At 35.5% G+C, this 16,984-nt stretch overlaps 1 protein-coding gene across 2 annotated transcripts in view; it reads left to right on the forward strand.

The window, feature by feature from the left end:
• LOC150104400 (protocadherin Fat 4-like) overlaps positions 1 to 16,984 on the forward strand; it is a 345,892-nt gene that overhangs the window by 313,582 nt on the left and 15,326 nt on the right. For both annotated transcript variants that reach the window (XM_090396350.1, XM_090396351.1), the window contains 6 exons: positions 1,418 to 1,590; positions 5,895 to 6,113; positions 11,378 to 11,466; positions 11,620 to 11,703; positions 12,789 to 12,857; positions 13,863 to 14,057. In XM_090396350.1, the coding sequence (XP_090252476.1) occupies positions 1,418 to 1,590; positions 5,895 to 6,113; positions 11,378 to 11,466; positions 11,620 to 11,703; positions 12,789 to 12,857; positions 13,863 to 14,057 (829 nt within the window). The remainder of the gene's footprint in view (positions 1 to 1,417; positions 1,591 to 5,894; positions 6,114 to 11,377; positions 11,467 to 11,619; positions 11,704 to 12,788; positions 12,858 to 13,862; positions 14,058 to 16,984) is intronic.

Consider the following 16,984-nt stretch of genomic DNA (forward strand, 5'->3'; position numbering starts at 1 on the left):
GACCTTTTATAAGGATTGTTCATTTGAAGGTGGTTTAGCTGGCCTCGTTAAGAAGTGGCAGATTGTTTCATAGCCTTAGTTGTTCGGCCATTTCGGTTGTACCAGCAGACTTGTTACAAAGTAAACAGCATTCATCACTTCAGAAATAACTTGAGTGCAACGAGCAAAGTTGTTCATGCGGATTTTAAATTAGATTCCCAAATACGTAAAATTCGCAGCTTTTTTTAGTTTTTTACAGCTTTAAATTGGTCTTTCAGCAAATTCCAAACCAAAGAAACTGCTTGCATCTTAAGCATGCAGGTGGCAATAATCTGTCCACCGTATTGCAGCTCTTTTGGTACGCAAAAAGAGCACAAACTTACGATCGATCATCCCAGTTGCTGTCTGTTTTCTCTGTTATCTTTCCCATGGTTCTCTTTTACTTCTCTCTCTCTCTCTCTCTCTCTCTCTCTCTCCCCCTCCCTCCCCGTATGCATTTTTTCAGAGACTGGAATTCTGATGAGAGAATGTAAATGTGTAAAGAAAGTTTCACGTGAGATATTTCAGCATTGATGTCTGGATGTGCTTTGTTAAAGAAACCTAATGACTCAGTTCATATTTGATGCATCTAGAAACACATTATTAGTTTCGATCTCTGGAAAATGTCCTAAAAGGCAAATTACTCACAGTTCTTATATTTCAATTCAGTTTTGCATATGCAAATATGTTTGAAAAATAAAATTTATTCAAAAATGCAGTTTTCAATTTAGTTTTCTATTATGCAGTAGAAAACTAAACAGATATTACGGCAGTAATATCTTTTCAGTTAAAAAATGGAAAGAAGAGTAAATTGTTATTGTTCTGTCTCGGAAAAAAAACGACAAAATAACCATAATTAGGTACCACGCTCTTACTTGCGAAAGAAAATTAAGTAATTTGCATTCTTACATAGTAGTAAATCAGCTACCTGGTAATGAACAGCAGAAGTAAAGCAGTCTGCCTTTCTATCCCCCCCACCCGTTAGTATCCAGGCATGGTGCACAGGCGGCTGGACAGGGGCTTGCACGCCAAGCGTTTTTTAGCTTGAAACGCAAGAAAAAAAAATACTAGCTAATTAACTATGAGATGTCATTTTGCACGCTTTTTTCACCGGATATTCACTGGCTTTTAAATGAATAAATGTTCATGCTAAAGTACGAAGTTAATTACATGAAAATTTCAAGTCATAAAAACAACTTTTATTCAAGTAGATTGTGGCTTAATCATTTTAAGATGCAAATATGGGAAGCCGAAGGCTTCCTGTTTTCTTACACACATCCGTGACAATGCCGAAAGGTCATATTTTATAATCTACTCTGACTAAAGGCTATAGGAGAATGACGAAACATTTGAACTTTAATAAACCTCAGTTTAAAATACGAATTTTCTATTTCAATAGGAAGACAGAAGCTACCTGAAACGTCTTACCACCTGGCGTATGATGAAGCGTTGCTGGTAGTGGAAGTAGGGGATGAGAACGACAACCCTCCAGTGTTCGATATCCAAGGAAGGCCCGTGGTAGCAGCTGTTCCTCTTGAGGCATCGTTTGGCTATCAAGTACTCAAAATTACGGTAATTAATTTTTTTCTTCAATTTATCCACTCTTCTTTTATCCAATTGCTTATTTGTATCACTGCATGTTGGCCAAGGGTTGATTGTTTATACGGAATATGTCACCTCGTCTCGTCTTGTAAGTTATAAAAAGAAAAAAATAGTCAGAATATTCAGATTTTGTTGGCTGTTTACAACATTAATAGCTGCTATTACTTTAAGGAACGTTGGATGCTTAGAGGAAGAAGGAATGGTTTGAATGCCCTCAGTTTTATACTTGCGACACGAACATATACTTCTAATAGGTGCATGCCATAATTCTTTTAGTTGTTCACTCTCTTTTTTGAACGGCACACCCTCTGGTTCTTTTCACTTTGATAGCACTGCTTAATGTATATGCTTGAAATATCCAAAACGACTTGCATCCCTTTTTGACCAACTGTTTATATCAGAATCCAATAGAAGTTGTAGGAATTATGAGGTTAATTTTGTCACTCGTACTCTGTGGGACATTCATATCGCATGCATGTAAATTTCTTTATACAATCTATTGCATCTTTTGATTCTCTAAAAGCTCGCAGTTTGGCGATACTTTAATTATAGCTTTTGAATTTCAGTAGGGAAGAATCTGCTTAATCATACTCACCTCGATAATTACTGCTATGTTTTAAGTCCACCGAGTAATTTTCTATTGTAACCGTAGTGATCCATCTCCAGCCCCTTAATTAAGTACACGTTAATTACAAGGTATAAAACACCAGCCGGTTTTAATTCATCCTTTCAGCGGTGTAGTAATTTCTCTTCTGATAGCACTTCCACTTCAAAAATAAACGAGAACTTATCGTGGAAAGTTTTGGATGCAACAGCGTACCTTCAAAGTGAATTTTAAATCACCCGAAACTTTATTCTTCTGAAAAGATTACCGAGTTACGATCACTTCAGATTAAAGGCGACTTATGTAACCATTCCTCAGGAATAATGAAGCCATCTGGGGATTATCAACTCTTTTAATAATGATACTGAATAATTGAGCTTTCATAATAAATTACTAGTAAATAATTAAGTGGTTACTAACTATTTATATTATAATTAAACACCATCATTAATAATAAATGTTATTTGCACAACTGTTTACCCAGTTAGTTAATACTGTTTCACACTGGGCTAATCGTAACTACATTACTCATAAACCTATCATGTAATTAGAAATATCGAGGCAGAGTGCATACGCACCGCATGCAACACGGAAACCCTAATGTAATGAAAGAAATGAAGTCAGCAGCTGATGCGCGAAGTGTACAATCTGTCCATAAGAAGGTGAAGAGAAAAAAAAAAGAGAAAAAGTGAAGAGTGACTGGGAAAGGGGCAAACCTGTAAATTTAGAGGAGTATGTACTATAGATAATTAAAACAAACCTAAGACAGCTAGAAAGCTTGCCATGGAATGAGAAAGCCGCAACGGAAAGATGCTGCCAATGAGCAGGAAATGATCGTGAACTGTGTGAGGAAAGCGGCATCAGACTTGCATAACCAGGTGGTGCTGGAGAATTAATCAGGTGGGAGTTAAATGGATGAGTATATCATCAAACAGGACCTTCAAACGAAATGGAATGCGATCAGTAAACTCGTGAGCAGTTGGGCAAAAGTAAGCAGTTTTAGGCACCTCATTAAGGAGGGCAAAATCAGGTTATGGACGGAATTTGACCCAGCGGGTCATGAATTTTGTTTTGCGGAAATAGAAGGAAGAATGGTTATGGAATGATAATTTTAATGAGTATAGATAGTAGATAGGTGACAAAAAGTAGTATTTGAATTACTGAGGGATCGATTTGCTAAAATTATCGAGTTGGAGATAATGCATTTTGAATATTATGCAAGATGCTTTTGAATATTAAAAAATATCAAAGCGAGTACGTCCATGGTACTAAATATAATATTGATGTGTGTGTGTGTTACGGAAACGTGCATTAGAAATGGCACAACTACTTTTGATCACTCTGTTTAGCGGCAGGATCCAAAGAGAGTGGAAAAGGAATGTGATAAAACTATTTAAATAAAGGAGACTCACAGAGGTAGCAGATTACAGACTGATCAGTATCTCAGGAATAGCGTTTACGGTTTTGGAGAACCCGAAAGCCAGATAGGAATATGCTCGTAATATTCCATAGGAGACCGATGGTTTGGTGAAGGGGAGGTCCTGTCTTAGTAATTCACCCTGCTTATAAAATTGCGTGACAGTGGAGTTGGATGAAGGAAGTGGCTGCACTATGATAATACTGAACTTTGCGAAGGAATTTGACAGGATGTAAGACAAGGTAATCAACATCCTGTCGAATATCTTTGCAAATGGGATGGATATAAAGCTGGTGACATGTATAAAGAGAGGTTGACAGACAGAAGAGTAACATGTAGTGAAGTAGAATCAAAGAGGCGTTTTGCGCCGCAAGATTGTATACATGGTTCGCAGCTGTTAATCTGCATCCCAATAATACTGGGGATGATCTGATGATAATTTGGGAAAGCTACAGTTAATGAAGGAAATCCATTAGGATGACTTGATAAACTGACATTGTAGTAGAGGATAATGGTTAGCAGCTTGATTCAAAGTGTGAGCTTATACACTTTGTAGCGGAAGATTGGAAGCTATGTATTATATTGGTGGGTTAAGCAGCTTAATTTGATGCCAGGGTTTATAAGAGGGCAAAGAACTGAAATTCAGAAGACACATAGCAAAATCGTAAGCGAACGAAGGCATCAGATGACTTGAATGTTGAAAAACACTCTTGCAATTAGGGAAAATGAAATAATTATACTTATTTTTAAGGCTTTGGTACGTTCGCATCTGGACGGCAATGTTCAGATTTGGTTACCTGGTTTTCTTGGGATCGAGAATTGGTAAAGAGGATTCAGAGACGTGTGTCAACATACTGTAGTGTTCGACTGAAGGAATGATTCGTGTTATGCTAGAACAAACTTTGTGAATTACAAACATCGGTTGTTTAAGAAGAAAAGGGACATATATCAAAATGAATGCGTTGCTGAAGGTGGGGGGATGGAATTGTAGAATTGATGAAATATTTCACTAAGTTCCAGGAAAGAAGAATCACCATTGGAAGTTGAGTACAAGTCCAACAGGGATGTGAAGATTTTTTTTTCTTGGAGTGTGGCAAACGAGTACAATTAATTACTTGAGGTGCATTTAGGAGTGCTTTGAGTTAAAAGAAAGATGCCCTGGTATTGTGCGAATGATGCTTAGTGTGGCCTACCGCGATGTCTTTGTACTCATTGGGGATGGCCGGTAATTAAATAAATGAACCCACATGACGTATATTGTATATATGTACAATGAAAATTCAGATACAATTCTGATATTACTTACACGAATTTTGCACTGTTTATATAATACTTATACTGAGTATAAGTTTGCTTCACATTAATAAAAATTGATGCTTGTTCTCATTTCAGACATGAGTTGCACGTCCAACTTATTTCTTTATTCGATACTGTGAACAGATCTCTAGAATTCATTATTATTCTTTCTTTCGGGTTATCTTTGTTAAATGTACGGCATATGTAACCAAGCTATACATGTAATTTGTAATTTGTTTTAAAAAAAAAATCATTTTTACTTGTTTTAATTTGATTATTTATTCTTAAACATTTTCCATTTTACTTATTTTTTTTTTAAACTTATTATACTTTTATATAATGTATATATAGTTTTCAGTTTTCTTTTTTCCTTTCCCTTCATTTTTATTTATAACCGTGATTTATAAAAAGAATACTTAATATCTTTTATTAATTATAATATCTTAACTATATATTTTTTTTTAATTCAGGAAATTTCAAATTCCGAAAATCAAAATGTTTAAATGCCTTTTTGTTGTCAATATTCTTTGAGTTGCATCGAAACCGACTCGCTTCGTTTGACCACAGGCGAAATAAAAGATGGAAATTTAGGGGGTCACTTACTGTTACATTACTGAGAGTACGTTGATAAATTCGAGTTTTCTCTTTCTTCCGTAATCAGAGCAAATAAAGATTAGCGGAAGATTGATGCGCAATCATCTGTGTACAGAGCAGAAGCACCAACATTTCTGATTGTTTCAAAGAAACAGAATAAAGAATATGTTAATCTCGGTATATATTAATGATTAAATAAATTGCTGCTTCGATAAACATTAAAAAGACGTCGTTTCTCTTTTGTTTTCTATTCGGTACCTCTAATCGCATCTTTCCGAAATTTTGGTTTCGTTCATCCGCTTTCTAATAACATGTCGTCAGAGTTATCAGCACGTACTGACTTCTGATTTTGTTGTTTTTCAGGCCAGAGACGCCGACATCGGCTACAACAGTGCAATCAGGTACGAAATTATCCGGAAACCCGAGGATGCGTCTTCTAAGTTCCATATCGATCCCGTGACTGGAGTGGTTCGCTCCATGGTTACATTCGCACTGGACGGTGGGCGGATTTACGGTTTCGACGTGAAAGCTACGGATAGAGAAGGCAGCGACAACGGACATTCTGCAGTCACTAATGTCTTCGTGAGTACCAATGACGAATGTGTTTGTCAAACTTATTGCGCCATTATGTGATGTGGGAAATGACGTGCTCTATTTAGATGGTTTGTTTCCCTTTGAGACAATTTTTCTTCATCTTAAAGCTGAACAGGAAATCTTTAATCTTTGGTATTTTTCTTTATTATTATTTTTTCATTTATTTTCTCTGGACACTCTCTTGCAAACAGATCCTTGATGAAAAGTTTGTGTACCGAAGATCTACTGCGAAGAATTTGGACGAGTTGGATAATTTTTCCGCTCGCATAGCATGCGAACATCAATCGCATATCGTCTTTAAGATTGCTGTTACAAACCGAGGAGTCTCTTAATTACGTTCAAATTATAATAAAGTGAATTATTCCGGATTCGTCCCGGCAATTGTTTCCTGCAGGCATGCAATAAATTTTATTGATTGAAGCTTCCAGATAAATGTGCACATTGAAAAATCAATCAGTGAGGAGATTTCGTGTCAGGTAGTGAACGTTGTGCCAGTCAAATTAAATAAATGCAACATGCTAATGAATAGTGTGATTGGGATTTATTAAAGCGGAAACTACTCGATGGCTCTTTACTGAAGCTTTGCTGCGTGCGTTATTGTAAGAATGCCGCAATATAAAGATTACAGTCGTGTTTGTGTTGTTGAAAGCAGCCGTTTAGATCTGCTTTCAGAAATACCACGAATGTGAGAGATGCCACGAATCCCTCAGACCACAAGTTATACCTTCTGTTGAATTCACTCCGCTCTCTGCACTCACAATTGATAATAGAAAAATCTAGTTCTTATCCCGTTCTTGACTGCCTTCATTCTCAATTCCATACTGCTTAAGAACACGATATGTCATTAAATGTTGAAGTTTCCAAGCGAAGAAAATAATTTTCTTTGGTCATTTAATTGATGTAAATTGTTTCATCAACCTCACTCCCACAGCGAAAAGCTAAATCCCCGCTGAAATCTCCAATGCAATGCTTGGATTAGTTTCTTCCGTTGTTACTCATGACTCCTTCTCTACTGCTTTTGAAATAAAACTATTTTCTTATTATTAAGAGTGATCTCCAGGGAATGAGAGACTCATCGAGGGGATGCCACGAATCCCTCACACCACACGTTATACCTTCTGTTGAATTCATTCCACTCTCTGCACTCACAATTCATAATAGAAAAATCTAGTTCTTATCCCGTTCTTGACTGCCTTCATTCTCAATTCTGTGGATGCCCTCTCCCCAACATCCTTGGGAATTCGATGTTCCTTAATATAAACATTTACAGTGTTGTGGAGCACTCTTAAGAAGTTTCACATATGAAGCATTAAGTGGCTTGTTATATGTCATCCCATGATTTAGCGAGGAAATCCTTCCATTCCATAAATTCAATGTTTGTTTGTTTGTTCTGTTAATTGTGTATGTTTCCAAATCGGCTTATTTAATTTGCAAGAGGGGATTCACCTTCAGTTAAAGAAGCCTTAAATCGTATCTCACATCTTTACGAACTTCATCGTCTTTTGTAATCCAGTATTGAAAAGATGAGCAAAATACAGGGAAACACAACGAAGGGTGTATGTTACCTGCCTGTTCTATGGAAGAGATCACGTGTGATTATTCAGTTTCTCAAAGTATCATTCAGCAAAGACTGAAATATCCTAGTCTGTTGGAAAGAGAATGATCAAGTATCCGCGTTTTGTTCCCTTTGGTGACTTGCTGTGCACTCACAATGACTGTCTTCGCATCAAAGGAACTTCCATGAGTTTTAAAATTCAGCCGCCACCAAGCACAAAAACAGATTTCAGCAGTAATCGAACATTATCCATTCCAAGCCCAAATCGAGATTCCTCACATACTGAATCTACTTTATTTTCATTCACGCTGTTCTATGAAGCAACTTCCTTTGTTATCATTTTCTAGTATCGACTTGCGTTATTGAAAATCTCTCATGATGATCCCACACACAAAACGTTGTAAACTATAACAAATATTGATATAGAGGAAAGGCCTAGGTACTACGATCCAGCCGCTTTTTTAGCGATTTTAGACATCTACTGAGCAGAATTGTGAAATAAAAATCTCCTACCATCTGGGTGTATTCATTAACATCTGTACCATGGAAAGATTCCAAACTAAAGCATGTGAAACGAAGATCAATAAAATATTCCTCTAAGATGCTGTGATGTGCGGAATTTATGTTTTGAAATATTTCCAAAATAAATCAGACAAATGGCGCAAAGTAACAATGTAATAAAGTACATATTACACAAAGTATATGATGAAATCATAATTTCACTTTTCATACTGTAAGTAACTTTCTTTGTCTAATTTCGGTGCCAAAAAAAAAAAAAAAAAAAAAAATCGAGAACCCAGTTTCGGATTTTCCTCATTACGTGACCATCGATGGGAGCGATTGTTTCCACAGTCGGTAAAATTGATGATTATTTTCAGTGAACATTTGCATATTTAATGCCTCAGTCTTTTTATTTCAATGGCGTGAAGGCATCATAAATGCATCGAATTTCTTTATGACTTTTGTTAGGAGAGTCATTTTTCTATCAAAAAAAGTTGTCATTGCAACTATGAACGAGTATCCCAGAATTTCTCGTTTCTCTTTCTTCCTGTTCAGGAAGATGTTTTTCTAGTATTTCCTCTTTTGTGTTTTAAAACAATCTCTACCGTGTATATCGAAACCCCCTCGAATGGCATAAGAGCCGATATTAATTACAATTTTAATGAGCTTGAAAAGAAGTCATTTTGAATAAATAATGTTAACGAAAAAATAAATAAACCTTATAAGCAGTTGCTGTTTATATTTACAGTTTATATATCACCCCCTCCCTCAAAAAAAAAAATTAAAACCCACTACTGACTTTAAAAGTAACTATTATATATTACGGAAGACCGGTTAATTCACTCGAATTTCTTGGGATTATTTTACTAATAAACAAAGTTCATAGGTTAGCTGATCACCCATCCGCAAATACAAAAAGAAAAATTATGATAAAAGTTCTGTCTCTTTGCTGGTTTATAGCAAGTTGAATTCCGTCGCAGACGTTTAATTGGTCTCATTTTTGCAAATTCTCTTTAATCCAAGGCTCTCTCTCACACTTTAATAGTGTGTGTGTGTGAGAGAGAGAAAGAGTATTTCTTCTTATAATACCGCCGTATTCTGTCCTTTTCCAAGCCTAGGTAGCGATTAGTTTTCGAATGTGTGCTTGTGTTTTTTTTTTTTTTTGTTACTTTAGTTTTTTACCAAATTAATTTGGACTCCTGCGGTAAAGTGTTTCTTTCAGATTGAGCCGTGCCGATGGGATAATACTAATAATGATAAAAGAACAACTCCGTGAAACTTAGCGGAATGGAATGTCCTGTTGATGGCGTGGTTCATTGGAGGAAGTGTGAGCGGAGTAAGTCAGAAAAGAAAGGGAAAGTCAACTTTGTTGGATGATTAGTCCGCTATTGCGTTGCATTGTGTAACTAACGCACCGAAATGCCTGAGCTGTTTTGTTCAGGTGTTTTGTTGTTTTCTGCGTTCTCAGGGGACTTGCGAGATGCCACATACGAAAATAAACGCTTATTTTAGATGTGAACTGTCGCATATTGGTAGTTTCACCTCGGTTTCCATCTCTTCGTTACGAAAGAAAGCAACGAAGTGGTCCCATAAGTTAACTGAGGGTGGGTTGGTTGGTTATTTTAGCGAGAGAAACGTTTTGCACGCGCATTAATGCCAACTATTGCTTCGTAGTAATGCGAGTGAGAACATACCCAGAGCTCCGTTATTTTCACTTTATAAGTTCTGAATGATGGGCGAACATTTTAGCACATATTTGATTGTATTTGTTTTTAGAAAAAAAAATCTATTAACGTATCAGATTCTGCTATTTCAACAACTGTCAAAGCGGAATCCAGTTAAGGGGTAAGAATTTCGAAAGGAATAAACAATAGTTAATATAACTCATGGGCACTGCTCCGCCAGTCGTTCCCTGATAGAAAGAGCTCCACAAACGATGCAGATGAAACGCAGCCCGTTTTCCGCCTACACAAATCAACCTCTGACTTTAGCAGATTTATGCGTATGGAATGTCCCGATGTTTAACGTAAAGATTGGACCATACATCGTCAGCGTGAGCCAGATCGCTTCAAAACGAACCGTTTTCAAGCCATCTGACGAACCTGAAAATTTAAAGAAAAATTTGGCACAGAGGGACATGGTAAAGAGGGGTGTGAAGTTATTCTTCTTCCTTTGAAAAAAAGTGCATTCGCCAGTATTCGATCGAGTCATGACTCGAAACGACGTCGTTTGGCCAAACATAATTTTTTATGAGGTCCTCTCCAAGAAAGGTAGCGCTCTGATCATAAAACGTTGCTGCTGTGAGTAGAGTCAGCAGTTAAATAAACTTAGAACCTTCTTCTAGATTCTAGTGAAGGTATGCATTAATACAATTCTAAGCCTGCTTTTGCTTTGACTCTATGCATTTATTTTTCCTTCTTGAAACCTTTCAGTTAAAAATTGGTTGAATTCTTTCATTCAACATTAGTTTGGCACAATATAATTCGTTAATCATGCGTATTAGCTTTTGTACATAAAGCTGAATAGCTTGCTGTTTGTTAGTGATAAATCAATAGTTGAGTTATTATTATAGAATAAATTTCATACGTCAGCATAAATATTTTCCTTTCTTACGTATCCTTGTTGCATCCACATTGTGAAAGTGAAATTATTCACTCCGCAATTATAAAAATTCGTCCTAAAATCAGCACGCGACTTTAAGGGATGATCGAATCTTTATAAATTCATATTAAATGTTTATTATAATAAATCTTACGAAAGATAGAATATTATCAAGAGATATTTATCTTTTATGAAATGAAATAGTGTAATTTAGTTGCCTGTTTCCGAATCTACTTATTGTATAGTTTTGTAATTTAATGGACCCTCCTGAGGATGGAGTGAAACACACACATGTGAACGCAGTTATGGAAACCAATTTTGCTTGCATCGTCACGCTCCTGAAGTGCTCAAGAGAAACCGGGTTTCCGTTTCGTTATAAAAGATTAGCTCTAGTGAAAGCCTAAGAGAATTGTAAAAATTATGTTTCCTGAACAATTAAACTGCGTTGTTTGCAGAAAAATGTTGCTCCGGACATACTTGCTCCCAGAAAAAGTAATTTTGACAAATCATGTATATTTTTATTATTATTTTAGCACAAATGAATATTTTGTTTTTTTATTCATACCAGTTCTTAGTATTTGTTTTTTTTCTGAAGGTTTATGTGCTTCCGGAAACAAAATTAGTCATGTTTGTTGCTGGGACAACCCCCTTAATTATTGAGCAACACGTGGACAGAATAATGAGGTATTTCCGGTTTTATTTCTCTAATTTTTTTTAATTGTGATTATTTAAAAAAAATAAATTCCAAATATTTCACTTCCGTGTTACTTTTTATGACTTAACCTGAATACTAAATCAATATATCACTTCCTTTTTTCATCCCTTCCACTTCTTTAGTTATTTAACCAACATTACCGGTTATGAAGTCAAAATGGCCAAACTGGAACCTCACCATGAGGGAGAATTAGAAGATCCTGATGCGTAAGTCACTATTATTTACTTAACGTGCATACAGCACTTTCATTAGCACTTTACCTGCTAATGAAGTCAATAAAAACATATCTCAATTCTTTATTATTTATTTGTGTAATCCAGTTTATTGAAATAAGACTGGAGTTGTAATGAATTTATTGAATGTAAAGTTGGGATACCAAGTGTGGTTGAAAGGGGATTTCTTCATGAGCGAGTATTTGAAAGCATACAAGAAATAAAATCTCTTTAGCAAAAAGATCATTTCGTGATAGATTAAATGATGGATGCGTTATAAGGTAGCAGAGAGTGAGTGTACTATGATAAGCAACACAGCCAACTTTCCCTTTTTGACAGATGTGCTTGCGCGCGCTAACTTTTGCTTCCAGAATTTCTAATTTACAGCAGCAATTTTTTAACCTTCTATAAAAGCGAATTATATGATGAATCGCATCAGAAATTATTTAGTAATTTCTCCAATATCTCCACTCCCATATTACTCTAACCCATTTCAATTTAATGCACTCCAATTAGTTACTTTTAGCCTAACGCGGACATCAAATTGAAGATATTTGTGGGTCTACTGTCCAACAGTGCAGTCGCTTGTACTCGTGCAAACGATAATGCATTTTTACAGCTATACGGATTTAATGCTCACAGTATTACAGGTTATAGTATACGAAAACGGACAATATTAATTTGAAAAATGTTACATTAGCGGTTTTAATGAGTGAGAAATGCTCCTGTCGAATAAAAGCGGAAAAGAACTGCAAATTCGTTTAAATTTGAGTGGCTGGACAGAGCTGTGACAATTTTTATTTAAGTGGCTGAAAGAGTATGTATTTATGTCGCTCTTATAGAAGTGTTTAGCACGAAACGTACATGAACTTTTAAGAAAAATATCACCAATGTTAGGTTTATCAACAGACTGCGCACACATTCAGTTTGAGACTGCTAACTGATGCAGAAAAAGTTTTTTACGCCCCCATGGGACAATAGAGATTAGAAGGAATATTGATCATAGTATTGCATTAAATAAACGTATAATAAAATGTAACCATTTCTAATGTTATTTTCATTTATTTCTCTTTCTGAAGCACCGATCTCTTTTTGTATGGCGTGCATCCCGACACGAATGACATCGTGGAGACAGATAAACTTTTGAAGTAAGTAAATCTTTTTAAATGTACTTACAGCTTACGATTATTCTCGTCTTTTGTTTAGTTGGGAATACTACCCATTAAATTAAGGTTTGTTCAATAGTCGCTCTGGAAACATTAATTATTAGAAATAACGAAATAAAAATTTTCAAATGGTTACTTAGAGATTTCCGAAGGTTCGGTAAATAATGTTTGTGGAACTTAAACCAGTCACACTAATTGTCAAATAATGAAATAAATAAAACGATTTATTTTACTCCATACATAAATGTAAAAATAATTGGCTAATTTCGATTCGCTGTAGAATACACTTTAAACTAGATAATCGTCTCCTATTATAGAAAACTTCGATTTTCTTCTACGAGTGTGTGTTTAATAGACTTTTCGGTTCAGCCATGGATAAAGCCATAGGTGTGTCGAATTTGTTTGCATAAAACCGCATTCAACAAGTTGTTTAAAGTATTGAAGTGTCCAAACTGTACAGCAATTTTCTGCAAATGGAATCCAACAGCCCATTGTAGAAATACTCCAGATCAAATTTCCCAGTTATCAAGATGGCCTGGGATTATCCTGAAGGAATATAAACTAGAAATACCTAAAATCGTTTCAGTTCAAAATCTTTAATCCCGGATTTACTTTCTCCAAGTATGCCAGAAGATTGGTTTGAATATATGCATTAACTTTATAGATTTTATTGTCGCAAAATACTCTTCAGATATTTTAGATTTTCATGGCACCATAAGGCCACTAAAATACATCGGTTTCTCAGAAAACGAAGTGTTTGTGAAGATTATGTAAGTTGCTTTTTAGTGCAGGATTTAAGCGTTGTTTACATTTTGACGAGGTATCTAAATAATATAAATTCCCATTTGTCCGATGTATGCCGACAAATAAACATGAGATATATTCATTTGTTAACTTTACAAATATTTCTTGTAAAGAGTTATATTTAATTACAATTCAAATGTCATTTTGAACTGAAATTTAATTTACTTGTAAATGTGATTGCAGCGCCTTGCAAAATAAATTGGACCACATCGTGACCTATCTGGAAAACTTCAATATAATCCGCATCCAGGGAGTGTCGGTTCAAGAGAAGATTAGTCAGATGGGGACGACGGAAATTGCGATAATTGCCTTGAGCAGCGTCATCTTCTTAGGAGCGGTACTAGGGATCACCTTATTATGTTCATCGTGTAAAAAAAGGTGCGTTTTTTTGCATAATTAAGTATTTAATATGTGGATGCAGTTAATTTGATAAATTTCTTATAACATTATTAAGGAAGAACAAGCAAAATAATTTAAATGAATTTTTATTGTTTATTCGCATCCCAAGGTGAAAGATGTGACAACAATGAAAATGTTTAGAGCAAAGTTTATTTAAATGGGACGGAGCCCCCTTTTATAGATATTTTATAGTATAAAATTTTAAGCATACTAAAATTTTTGACGATGCATCTTAATCTTAAGATTATGATATATCTTCAGTTAAGATTCATCTGCAAAAAAATGTAACATAGGCTTCATATTAAGACGATGTTGCATTCAGCATGGAATTTAATAACGGTGCTGATAAAGGTATTAGTATTGAAATAACATAAAATATAGCGCCAATGAATAAGATGAAATGGAAATGTTGTGACAAAAAATAGAATAAAAGATAATAGCAATGTTTAAAATTTTACTCATTCGAGAAGAAAGGAGTACAAGAATTAAAAATAAGAAAAAAACCACTATGAGAATGCGTGACAAGTCAGCGGTATAAGAGTGTGCTGCCCATTTCGAGAATGTGAAAAGCAGCCGAGAGCTTGCCATGGGCTTTAAGAAATAATCTGTTGAGTCGAATTGGGTTGGTTTTGAGAGTAACGGGAAGTAACTTATTTTATTTAATCGTCATGAGGATGAGATGAGAAGATATTTTTGTGTTTATAGAGTATATTGATCTGTTCAGAGCTCCACATTATAATTTTTAATTTAACATGGTGATATAATTTAGTTAAAAGTTGCTTCTATTCGGTTCCAGTTTTTTTCCTACTGCAGATATTTTTTGAGCTTTATTGAAAAAGAAGGATTATTGTCATCAGAATTATTCCACCAAGTTTCCTGTCTGATCTCTTGACTACCTTCCTTCCTCCCTCAGACACATTGCTGGATGATCATTTCTAACATAAATAATTCATCGTCAGGGGATTTGCGTGATCGCTCATGTTCTCTTTTTATAAGCAAAAGTAGGAGGGGATTTGACAACTTGGAACGGAACTCTCAATTTGCCATTAAAGATTTATTGAATGCGCTGCTACTAAATTACTGAAAGACCAGCTGCTAATCTGTCAAAGATGACAGAAAAAAGGGTTGTTAGCAGAGCGTGTTCGGAAATCGTGAACATATCAGCTGCTACGGATAGAAATACAAATAGATGGACTACTAAGGACAGTCGTATATTTACTATTAAACAGGAGATGTAAAAACTGTACATATTAGACCTGCTAAGTGATTCATAATTTCATTAATGTTAGTTGGAGAAATCACATGTAACCTATGCAAATGTTTAGTTGTCTCTACAAACTCGGTAATTCTGGTGCATAAATAAACTTTTATTTTACTTTTTAAAAAAAAATTCAAAATTTTTACTTTATCTTCCCATAGCTGCTGTGCATTACTAACAAAAAAAGTGTCGTTTCAAATCCTCTCTAATGATTTATAACACATCTACTGCCTTTTTAGGCAAATCTCCATGCAAGAAAAACAAAAGATGAGACATCTGGATTGTTCACTACAAATTTGGGTGAAAACTGGAATGCAGTGCAGCTTCCGAGATGTAGAAGTGCCGAAGATAATGTCGCCTTTCTAATGTTTAGAATAGAATTTCGGTTGGTTTTATTTTCACTTCGGCGCCGTCGTTAAGGTTACTTTAACGGCAGCACTTTCTCTCACGAAATGTGACACATAATTTTGCCGCAGTGGCTTGTATGTTATGAAAACGACTCTATTGCCTACATCTAGTTCTCTTATTGCCCGGTTTCGACACATCGCAGTGAGCATTTCCACGCGATGTTGGGAAAACCCATGGGAAGCGTCTTTCTCCTTTGGCAAGGATATGAATCTATTCTGAAAGCTCGGCAATGATGTCGTCTTTATACACCACACTAAACATTGCAGCCATTCGTTACTGCGATCTCCTTCGAGTGTGTGTTATATGCGTTGGAAAAGATCTACACGAGTGTTGATAATGTGATTATTCGACACACGTACAGTGATAATTAGTCTGATTTTCTTCTCTTTTTGTATTCGGGGCAATGAGTTACAAACGAAGTGCATCAACCCTGCTCCGCTCCCCATCCGCCACATTACGGTATAAATGATAACTGCATTAGCTGCTTGTGGTGGTAACTGTTATTCTCCAACGCCACTATTAGTAAACAAATGGATCCACAATGCATTGCGTATAGATATTTTCGAATAGTGAGTACGGGGATCATGTTATTGGTGGTATGCGAGAAACTACTTAAGAAGAGAGAACATTTCTTGTAGAAACAGAAGTGAACTTTTAGAAATATCAAAGATGCTGTTTGTTATCGGCCTTCCACCAGGAGACCCAAGTCCATCTAGGTTGACAATATAATTCTCCGAGTTACTTAAATTAATATTGATAGCTCAAGGGACGCAACTGCTACTAAAATTGTTCAAGATCGGCTTCAGATTTGTGAGGGAAAAACTAGATCATATTGAGAGAATCCCTCTACCACCCACATTCTGACGCGAACCGATTCAGTGGTCTTCAAACCTCTAACAGATATGAAACCTTAAATCTAAACGTATCCATGGAACCATATTAGCACGGCACACCTACTTTGAAGTGATTTTTTTAGATATAAAATAAGATAAATTTTCGGAATTATAATACCTTATTTAAAAAATAGTATAAAAATAAACATTACAATAAACCAAACTCAAACTCTTGTATACTTAGAATGGTATACAATTCTAAGTATACAAGAGACTCGGAATTGTAGATGGACGTTATAATCATAACTGTGATTAAACGGATTCGCGTACATGAAATTCACCCCCCGGGGAAAGGTTAGTCGACTTATCTTCTTCCTATCATCTATTCACATTCATTTATGCACTTT

This window comes from Typopeltis vanoorti, chromosome 8 (genome assembly GCF_054136105.1).
Source record: "Typopeltis vanoorti isolate ZY-2024b chromosome 8, IOZ_Tvanoo_1.0, whole genome shotgun sequence".
NCBI classification, from domain to species: Eukaryota; Metazoa; Arthropoda; class Arachnida; order Uropygi; family Thelyphonidae; genus Typopeltis; species Typopeltis vanoorti.